Here is an 11915-nt window from a genome sequence, read left to right on the forward strand (position 1 = left end):
CTCTATTTTTCCAGCACCATATTGCAAGGAGTAACACTTGCAACATACCCATGCGGTCTTATGAATTCCTACACACATACCCACACATCGACACAGACAGTGACATATTATCTATTTTAACGCATGGCTCACGTACTAAGCGTAGTTTTTACGATTCCATAAAAATTTATATGCACCCTACTGTACATAGACTCGTACTACTAGAAGGGACTTTTGTCGAAATTGTTCACGTTTCGATCAACGAACCGTATGTCACCTTTTCGTGAAATTAATTATAACCACAGCATAGCGTGCACGGAGAAAAAAAATTGTAATGATTACTAAAAACACATATAATAAATAAATTAATAAAATAATAAGTATTTAAACACTAAAATGGTGAAGTACTTGAAGTATGACTAAAAATCGAATTACATTAAGGAAATTATTTTTTTATCACATGGAATGCAAATATACTTTTATTGCTTGATACAGAATTGTACTAATTATATATCAAAACAATATTTCTAATGTAATTTCTTTTAAAATGAAGCAACATTTTTAGAAAAGTGTATTTAAATATTATGTAAAGAAAAGATTATTGCGATTTTTATCTCTCAATGAAGGACGCATAAAATGAAGGTATTATGCAAATGACTAATCTTAAACGTATTACGACTCTTTACAGTAATTTTTTCGTAACGATAATAGAAACTTCCTTGGTTATCTTAAGTTTAAAATCGAGCCCGTCAACAAGAAAACGTATACTCATGAATAGTATTTGGATAAAATCTCATCAGTTTAGTTGTGTGTTATAGCTGTGGGATAGAATGGACCCCTTTTAGCTCTGTTCAACCACCATTGGTACACGTGATCCACCCCATGGAATGATTCTATGAAACGAAAATGAACGGGTGTTGAAACATTGCGACTCAATACAAAAATGTCTGTATATACATATCGTGAATACATAAACAATACTGTCAACCATCACGATATTCGCTACAGGCGATTCGTGCTCTTATTTGCGTTTGAAAATATTTTGACACCGATTTCACTGCGGATCAACATTCAAACCTACTCTCCAATTTTCCCAATGATTTTTTTCCTTTCAGCTGATTATTATATCTAACGTGAGATACTGCGCAAAAAATATATAATTCATTACAAAGGTCAATTATGTTCATTTTCGTAATAACAGTCCATTTCTGATGGATATAAAATTATTGAATATTAATTCTGCTTATTGTGACAAATTATTTTTTTCTGTGAATACAAAATAAGTAAACTTAATGAAAAATATAATTTGAATGACTTTATTATTATTGCAATGTCTCATGCAATAGTACAAGATAAAATCGATTACTTTTTACTTTCTAAATCATAAAGAACTTAATCTTCATGGGAGACAAACTATATGAATCATAGGTGCTAGACTCAAACTTTAGTCGGACTCTGGGGAGGTATTAATCAACCCTCTTTTTATCCCTCTCGAATCATCAAAATAATAAATTTCGTTTACTACATTTCAACCGTACTCAAAACGAATATAAAAACTTAAGTTGTACATACCTAACTTTCAAATGGCAACACTTCATATGTTAAAAATAAAATTCATAATAAGATAACTGCTTTTCGATAAACATTTTTTTAAAACTCTTACTTTTTTATTAATATTAACGGTCTCATTAAAATAATTCGTATCTCGTACGCGTTAAAGAAAATTATTTTTCATCTCGTTTTGGAATTGAAACTGGGTGTAATTTTCCTTTCTGCATGAGACTTGTTCAATTTTCTTGAATCAATAAAAGCATATATACTATATATATATATAGTATATATATAAATAAAAGCAATATTGTTTGGATCAAAGTGAGTCCTGGGTGCGGACTAAATGACGCGTATACTTGGGTGAGACTTAAGCCGATTCGAGGGCATAAAACGGCAAGCACAAGCATGTATATGTAATATATGAGCTAGGGTAGAAGTGTGTAATGCACATTGGGGAGGAAGGGGTGCAGCTTTAATCTTCCTACGACTGTTGAGCGGCTAACCTACAACGGGATCCGAGGATTATAAGTTGTAAGCTCTACGCCACAAATCCGATTCACCGTTTCTATGCTATGTGTGTCTATGCTGGTGTTTTATTCTAATAATGCGATTGTGGCAACCCGCTAAAGTAGATTGGACATTATTGGGTCTGTTGTCTAAAATGCTACTGGAGTTGTTAACTCATTTGCCGTCTGACTTTACAGAAAATTACTTTCCATATATGCAGTAACATAACGTTTCAAAACACGATACTGTAAACTTAATTCGATAGTTATAGAAAAAATTCAGTACAAAATACAATTTAATATAGAAAGCCAAATTTAATGATTACATGATGATTGTTAACGAACGTACAGATCGATCAAAACATCCGGCAAGGATTAATCAAGAAAAAAAAATTATATAATTTCTACTCTACATGCAGCTTTAATTAACTCATCATATTATAGATATATCCGTGGGACGATATATCCTATTACAGTACAGTCGCCATTCCGGAGTTTTCATTGTGCCATAATTTTTGTTATCACTCCTTCTTACATATTATTTCATGTCCCGTACAGAACGCGTACTAGATTCATACTGACATTTTCATCAGTCATACCTATTCCAGAACAGGCCATGCAATAGAAAATTTTAAGACAACAACGGTCCTTCGCTTCTGCTCAACCCTGGCAACAAGCAATAATAACAAATCAAATGTGGAAGGAAAGATCAAACCAAGAAAACCTACATCACAAATAAAACGCAACTAACAATATTTAACAAATGACTAACAAAATAAGAGAAACGTTCAACACCAACCTACTAACTAATGTGAACGATTAAAAAAGTAAAACTTGTGTGCGCGTCAACAAGAGAGGAGACGTCAACAATAAATATGATTTATTATCTAAGAACGAAATATTCTTTGTCAAATATTGAGAAGTTTTTTCGCAGCAATTACTTTGGAAGCAACAGTTGACTGATATTTTTGTATATAAGATGGAGCGCATTATGGACATTGAACTGTCGCCGAGACAAGGAAGTCTTCCTAGTATTTTTCTCAACAAAAAAACATGTCCATACAACCACAACCATGTTGTCTTAATAGAAAAAAGGTATGAGAAGGATAGACCTGTCGATCGAGTGCCGACTCTCAACTGGTTTAATAATAGACGAGACGAGTGCACAGTAAGTACTTGCTGACAAGTATGATTCCCGACACGCTCGCAAGGGTAGACGCAAAAAAAGACAAGCGTGAAGCTGATGGAACTTTTTTTCTCTACAAGCGCACAAGTTAAATACACTTTCTTCAAGACAAAAGAGAGTGAACCTGAAACTTTTTTTTGAGGCGGGTACGCTTGACAAATTTTCACCCATAAGCAATAAATGTTTTAAATTTTATTAATAGTTAATGTTATTATATGTTAAATTAATAAATGTAGCGGCAGCTGTCGAAATGTCGTTATTTGTTATTGATATTCAAATAAATTAATAAATTTTATTACAATAAGTGAATATAAATTATTTATTGAATTATTAAACAGGTATTAACTATTTAACTTTTTGTATTGCTTGATAAATAGAAAATTATCATTAGAGTTGGAGTTACCGACAGCGTTGGAATCTCAGAGGATAAAAGTGATAGCAAATAAGCACAGAGGGTGTTTTGTTTCTCAAGAGTAACTGTTTGAGGGAGCGAGAGATGGAGCTTTTGAAATTTCTGAAAGTGCGTGGAACATATTTGACTCAGAGGGGATACTTTCTGGGTGAGCTTTCACGCGCGCCTAGCGCGCACTATGGATTTGCCATTAATTTGAACAGCTGGAAAATTATTGGCCAAAATGCGCGCGCACCCTTCTTACCACCAACGAATACCTGCGGTTTATTTGCGAAAAAAAATTGAGAAAAGGAGGACACCAAGAAACATACTCTTAGCTTATAAGAGCACGCGAAAGATTCTCTAGCACGCGAGCCATCCTCTGGGAATGCAAAATACGTTTTTTCCTGACGATTACTTTTAACGTCCTTCTCGTCCATTTTGTACAATTTTACCTTGAGTCAAATTCACTGCGTTAATTTCAAATCACTTGGAAAATTTAAATTTTGTACCCATATTTTGTTCATTCTTGAAAATAACAAATATTTAAACTTGAGGGTAAAACCTTCTTTGGAAAGTATTTTGTACAAAAATATGCTGTTAAAATTACCCAATAAAAAATTTACTACTGGTGCAGTACTCTAGAACTTTTTGTAAACTAGTATTAATCAAAAAGAAAATCTATTTGAGCCAGTACTGGCTCAATATCGGCTCAGTACTGGTTTGCCAGTACTGGAAGGTTAGTACTGCACCAGTACTGATACAATGAAAATACCAGTACTGCTTCAGTACAGACTGCCCAGCCTTGGCAGCCAATACTGAACCAGTACTGCGCCAGTAGTTAACTCTGGTATAATACTGAAATTTTTGGTTGGGTATGTTTATTTAATAATTTTAGAAAAATCATTTACAAGATCAAGTGATTTTAAAGAGACATGTATTTTTATAATTTTCTTTTTTGGCGTTGATGCCAAGAGAGTTAACTTTATGCTCCAAAAATTTTACTCTTTACTTCAGTTGCAATTAATTTAAAAATTTTTTAGATTATATATTATTTTGCCTAAAATTGATTAAAATTTTTTTTCCAAAAATAAAATGTATTTAAACGTATCGAAAAATGCTTGTGTGAAAAAGGTGTTTCTGAAAAACGAAGAAATAAAAATGACACTATATTTCTTAGGAATTCTACAGTTTCATGACAATAAATTACAACGAGAAAGGGAAATTGGTGAAAAAAGTGAAAGGAAGGATAAGAGAAACGATGCAGTCTGTACGATGTGAGAGAAGATCTCCTAATACCAGGGTGGATTTTTCCACGTGCCTGCCGTTGGATCCTGCGCGTTCCACAAACCGAATAAGTATTGTCTGAATGGAACGCGTTTATTGCACCCGAGCATTACCTTGACTCCAGGTGAATAAAGGGAAGGGCGAAAAAGAGAGGAGAAAAAGGAATCCTCGCCCGTGGAAAAGCGAAAGTTAACTTTAAACTTTCAAGGGGATGATTCAACACCGCACCCATTCTCTTTCTCGGTCAACATCAACGAAATTACGTTTTCTAGTTTACGAGTTGCTTTCCAAACGACACTTAATCTTTTCACTTTTACCCTATTCAGCCATCAGTTAAAATTTTTACAATATTTTTCAGATAATTTATCTAAATCGACAAAATTTCTACATCCACTGTGTTTCGTGGCTTTTAAAATTCATATCCAAAAGTAGCTTTTATATAATTTTATAATTAATAACCATATATATTTTAAAATTAAATTAAATATATATTTATAAAAGATATACTTAAAAACTGTTTAAAAAATAAATAATTTATAATTGATGATAACAGTTGCTATGATAACAGCTGTCATAGCATCTGTCGCTATGGCGTTGTACGACGAATGGACGGACAGTCGGACTGTCGCTATATGGCATTGTACGACGGACGGACGCTAAAGCAAAACTATAAGGGTTTCGGTCCTGGGCCACGAAACTCTAAGCAAGAAATAAATCAAAATTATAAATAAAGGCGCACATCAGAAGTGAATTTAATTTAAATTATTGTCTTTTCATATTATCCCAATGTCATTTTTTGTGTTATGACAGAAAGCGGGGAGAAAATGATTGAAGAAAATATAAAACCATCTCCATTTCCTCTATGTCTGTTTTCAATTTATTTGCTCTTATGTCACATAACATCACGCACGTCTGTGCCACGATAAGTCATTTTTATAAAACCATTTTTTCCATCTTGTTTCGTCTAAATTCTGCTTTTTTTTTAATATCGCATGCAGAACATTTTTGGTAAAACCATTCGTTAACTGAATGACAGTTTATTGATTTATAGTGTGAAAATAATAGGAATTAAAATATAGTAGTGCATATAATGAATGACAAAACTTGTTAAGAAGTTTTAAAGAAATTTCACTAATTTTAAACTTCAAATTATATTTAAATACAAATAACAAGAATAACATAATTATATGTTAATTGTTTAATTTAGGTATACAAGCGTCTGTCAAGAACTACTTCCATTACTTTCGTCTTACTATACGCAGCATTATCTACTTTCACTAACGACGGGGGAAAATTTAGTAATATCCTAATTAAATTAAATAATTTTTTTCAGTTTAATAATATTATGTCCTGCTTTACGCTTTGTAAACTTAAAATTATTTCCAAAAATGGTAGTCAGTTAATGTAACTAAATGATTTACTTCTGAATATAAATAAAATTTCCTTCCCCAAAATGAGTGCATAAATCATGTGAAATAGAGTTTGGTAAGAATTTACGCAGAAATAAAACGACTTTTCTTTGCTGGGGGCTAATGTTTCTTTTGTTATATAAACAGATGTTTCAAGAGGATCCTAAAAAAGGAAGTCTCTAAGCAAAAAAGCGAGGAAGATATTTGTATCCTATCATTGTACCTCTTTATTATTTCTACGGTAATATCGAAAGTTTCCAGCAACTTCCATTCGAGGTTTCTGATAACGGAGAAGAAGTAGATAAGCGGAGAGATGAGGACGTGTTTCCAGAGAGAGAGAGAGAGAGAGAGAGAGAGAGAGAGAGAGAGAGAGAGAGAGAGAGAGACGTGAAGCTTCTTGTGACCTCTTGTAGGGTCGGCACGCACAAGTTCACATCTCGAAATTACCAGTTTGACGGACGCAAAGGAAAAGCGAGATAGAGATGTTCCAAGTTTGTAGTAGCGGTATTCTCATGTGCTGAATATATTTCCTGTTATACATGATAATTTGATACAGCAACGCCACAAACCTACTCGCTATTTACAATAGCCTTATCCAATTACCAAACTTGTATCGTCAAATTCTGTTTCAAGATTCTAAAACAGAATATATTTACAAGAAAAATTATTCATATGCCTTTCTATATTTATATCCAGTTTTCACTAAATAAAAAATTCACCAAAGTATATAATTTTCACATTATTAATATGCTCATTAGTTAACTATAATGTATTAGATTATATAATTACTTAAACATTAACATGAAAGAATTAAAAATTTGGCTTCAGTTAGCGATGGTACTGCATTTAATTATTTTAAGTCGTCTGTTTAAATAGAACAACTTTGTTCAACATACAGTATAAATTTTACATTTCAAATTAAATTAATTACAATTTACTAAAAACAAAGCCTTCGCAATGTTTTTAGAATCCCTTCAAACTATAAGCTTAACGATTTTCAAATGCAATTAGTATTACTCCCATTTTAAGCGGCAATTCATGTCAATTACATTTGCTGTTTTATAAGTGGTGTATACGCATAGCGTTACAGCTCGATTAGCAAATAGAATTATCAATCTTACAAGGGTGAATATAACCAGCAATTTGGGTGCACGTTTCGCACAAATTAAGGGTTGATTGTTGTGTAAGAAGTGAAGGGTTGAAAGCAAGTACTATAGAGGTTGTCTTAACAACGACATTATGGCGGTATTGAACTTTACAAACAAACCATTTCAAAATTATCCTTGGAAGCTTTGACGGACTTATTTTTTAATAAAAACAACACACAAAAATGGTGTCATGTGGTAAATTCCTTCTAGTTTTGCTAATGCGTTCTCTTTGCGAGGATCCTTACATTTGGAAACCTTTTTGTCGTTCATTTTCTTTCGCACTCTTGGTAAGAATTGAGAATCGATATCGAGAATCGGAGTTTCTGCAACTTTTCGAAAGACGGTTACTTGAGAGGGTGGTTTCCGAAATTCAGAAGTTTCAAGATATTTATGTGACAGCAGCTGTAACTACACGAGAGGCTAACCATGCTTTGGTCCTCTACTTCGAATTCTACAGCCTTTACATTCTTGATCGAACTATATGTACTCTTGAAAAACTTATAATTGATATCAATGGTTACCTTGGCGTATTAATGATTGACACAAGTTTTGTAAAAAAGAGAAAAGTCGAAATTTTTTTGCTCTCAATATTACTATTATCTCGCACTTTTTTGCTTTTTTTATTTTATAAAAGTATAATTTTTAAATATAAAGAATATTTTATAAACTGTCCAATTAATAATAAATTCTATAGAAAGATGTAGTCGAAACCATTGAACAGGAAAATGGTTTACAAGTATTTCAAGTTTTAAAATGATACTGCCATTAAGCTTAATAAAGAGCACAGCATATTCACAATATTTACGTATAAATAACTCATCTATTCAATCAAAGTAATTTGTTTCAAAAATGTTATGCAACGCCGATTACTCAGTATTTTTGATAAATATCATAATCTCTTGAAACAGATTCTTTTCGATAACAACGAGACAGCATTAATAATGGGGAGGTCGATTTGATCATGTCACGGAAAGCTTACAACCCTACTAATATAATCCTGATGCGTGACAGCGGATTTTGAATAAAATAACCTGGTTGTATTAATCTTCGATTAAGGTCTTATCGTATGGTAAAAGCCCTTTTTTAAGCCCAGGGGCGTGGAAAATTCGGTCGCGCGAAAAATTCAGCCTTATCTCAGGCGATTTGACTTCCACACAACCATTTTTAAACTTCCTCCCTTTCAGGTAAAATTGTAACTAGAATAATACGCATATGAAAAGAGAGAGTGAGGGGGGGGGGGGGTAGATCCAAGGTTTAAAGAAAAGGCTTATCCCATTTCGTAAAGCACCAGTGAAGAAGAGTTTTGTCGGTAAATAAAAGGGAAGGGAAAAAGAAACGGAGAATAAAGATAACAATAAGAGAAAATCGGTTACTTCCAATAAAATGGGTTATCTTTAATTCATTATTTTTCTACTTGACTTAAATGATACAAAATACGATATTGTAAAACTTTTATCGTATAATTTGTTTCATATTTTTCAAATCCTATATAAATACAGTTCAAATATCAAATAATATTGGAAATAATTTAACAATGATATATACGTAATATGCAATTTCAATCTTAAATATTGTTTGGAAAACAGTTTTAATCTAGATAACAGGTTATAATATGCAAAATTCTCTAAGAACGAGAAATATATTTACTTAGACAATCCTGGGGATAAAGTCATTTGAAGATATCGAAACTATTTCGAAAAAGCAGATTAAGGTTGCTATTCGCTCCCCTCAAAGCATAATGTCTGTACCATTATTTTTCTCCGAAAGAAATTACCAAGTTCATTGGAACTTTTGTGATAGTATTTTATACAATAATTAACAAATTCCAAACGATCTTTTTTGAAATGGGTAATTAAATGATGTTTATTAGTATTATTGTGAATGATCAGCGAACCAAAATAGTTTAATTCAATTTCTCACTAACTCATGGAACCGTGAAAGTTCGGACAGAACTTTCCAAGATTCCAACCCACCAATTAATTATCATCGTGTGTTTAGCTGGGAACGAGACTTGGAACCACACAAACTTATAGGAAGAACCCGCCAAGATGTTGGACGGAAGGTCTCACTCTAAACAGCATCACAAGAATATAGTGTGTGTTTCGGGAAGGGATACATGTTTTCCGGTAAATTTGCTGAGGGAGTAAGAATATTTGTGAGCGTGTAAGGGAGAGAGTAAATTCTGCAGGCGTAAGCCAATTTAGTGCGAGAATTCCTCACCAAGTCCTAGAATTCAACTCCCTCGCGCGATCTCTGTTAGAAGCGAGAGATGCGTAGGCGTTGTATCTTTAATTATCTATGGAGTCTGTGAGAAAGGTTTTCCGAGCGTTACAGGGGAACTCTGTGGGGGTCGGAAAAAGGTCAAAGCAATGGTATCATCTCGTTCTTATTGCAGGGGTGTGGTCCAAATCTTCTCTCTCTCTCTCTCTCTCTCTCTCTCTCTCTCTCTCTCTCTCTCTCTCTCTCTCTCTCTCTCTCTCTCTCTCTCTCTCTCTCACACACACACTTTCTATCATTCTTTTGATTTGAACCTAAAAGGTAAACACTCATAAAGCAGTGATTATACTGCAACCTGAAAACCACAAGCGATTCTTAACACAAGGAAAAGAGATTTTATAAAGAATTCTAAATTCCATTGAATGAAATAATTTTTTTCTTTTGAAATGCTAGAGATAAATAATTTATTATTTGTATCAAGTAAATTTTTTTAAACAATTCTTTAAAAATGTAGTAGTATTAAAATCATTGTATTCACTCTCATCATTGTACTCAATCTCAATTAAAAAAAAATTTTCTACCCAATATAACTTTGTGAATTGTTTTAAGTAATTACATTTTATTTTAGCATAATGAAATGCTAAGTAAAGCAATATTCATTTCTTTAATCCATGTGAATCAATATCTTTTTTGCACGTTAAAGCTTACAAACATTTTCAACATGTAAAAAAATTGAGGGAAAAGTTGAAAAGTTCAACCTACTGGAAAGTGTCAATTGCAGTAGCTATCAATACTTGTTATTCGAGAATGTTTGCTGATTACATATTGTTAACTAGTAAACAAGAAGCGGGAGGAAACTTTAAGGCCAGGTCCAAGTCGAGTCAGCTGTTCCTTTGAAGTTTCAATGGAACAGCTAACACGACTTGGACCTGGCCTTAAAGTACAATCCAGAAGGGGCGAAAAATATATGAAACTAATGGAAAATGATAAAGTCATGTGTATAAATCACTTTGTCTCATGTTATACTATAGAGAATTAATTAGAAGAGTTACCAAGAATCACACAAGTAAACTAAGAATATCTATTTACCAAAATATTATCTAAATGATCTGTGAAGCTAGCGACATCCCGCAGCGAATCCATGAAATAACGGATGTATACCTGCAGGGTGAAAAGTGATACAAGGTCGAGTACAGTCAGACACGTTCTGATAGGATTAACCTCGACAAGGGGTAAATTGTAGCTACTATCGTGACGTAATTTACAGATAGATGTATAGACTGAGGGGAACAAATCTTGTGTCGCTAATTACAATTCTGTCTCGGAGAAGAGAAATATAATTAAACCTTTTTTAGAGGAAAATTTCTGTGACATGATAAAATAAAAGATCCCAAAATTATATCCCAATATAAACACAAAATAGCAAAATCACTATATCACACTACAAAATTAAAAAAATAAATTCATACAATTCTTATGAAGTGATGTTTCCTAGCTCTTTGGTGGTTATCGACAAAAGAAGCCGAGAGAAAGAATTTTGTTTACATGTTGCCATTTCATGTTGCACATATAAATAAAAATGGTTACCTTTACAGTATCCTGTGGCGAAAACCTCGCAGCACGTTGGGTTTGCACAACAGCTTGTTGGCTCATCGTTACAACATAACTATCCCAGATTATGAACAATTATCCTGTAAAAAAAAGTGTTTATTCAATATTCATCGAGAAAAAATATGTAAATATAATATTACAAGTTAGATATAATTTGAATTTAAAATATATTCATCATAATAGCAATTTCCAATAAACGATTTTTACATTTTTTATGTGTGGAAAATCATAGTATGCAGTTTGGGTATAGAGAAGAAAACAAGAGAAGCAGAAATCAGCAAGAAAAAATCAATCGGTATGAGTTGGTAGAATTTTAATGAAAAGCTCGTTCTGGGTGTAACACTATTCCTTCATATCTTCCCAGGGGTAAAATAAAAAGAAGTGAGGGATCCTAAGAAAATGGGAAGCACAAAAAAGAAGGAAACTGGAAAAAAAAACGAAAAAAGTTCTCATCTGCGAAACCTTAGCTATTCCACGGATGAGCTGACCCTGGAACAGGAGTCGAAAGGAGAGGCAGAGAAGGATGTAAAAGTAAGCAGTCGAGTGAGAGGAAAATAGGGAGATAGTGACAGTAGGGTGGATGGCTGGTTGGCCTGTCAATACGAAGAGGTACGTGACTCAGGTACCAAA

General features: G+C 33.1%; 1 protein-coding gene across 1 annotated transcript in view; it reads right to left on the bottom strand.

Moving 5' to 3' along the window:
- LOC127277890 (protein sickie) overlaps nt 1-11342 on the bottom strand; it is a 157317-nt gene extending 145975 nt beyond the window's left edge. The window contains exon 1 of the mRNA XM_051299314.1: nt 11262-11342. Within this exon, the coding sequence (XP_051155271.1) occupies nt 11262-11327 (66 nt within the window). The 5' untranslated portion in view covers nt 11328-11342. The remainder of the gene's footprint in view (nt 1-11261) is intronic.
- Nucleotides 11343-11915: the final 573 nt, after the last annotated feature.

The sequence above is a fragment of the Leptopilina boulardi genome, unplaced genomic scaffold (assembly GCF_019393585.1).
Source record: "Leptopilina boulardi isolate dan_hultmark-lab unplaced genomic scaffold, ZJU_Lbou_2.1 LbouV2_19, whole genome shotgun sequence".
NCBI classification, from domain to species: Eukaryota; Metazoa; Arthropoda; class Insecta; order Hymenoptera; family Figitidae; genus Leptopilina; species Leptopilina boulardi.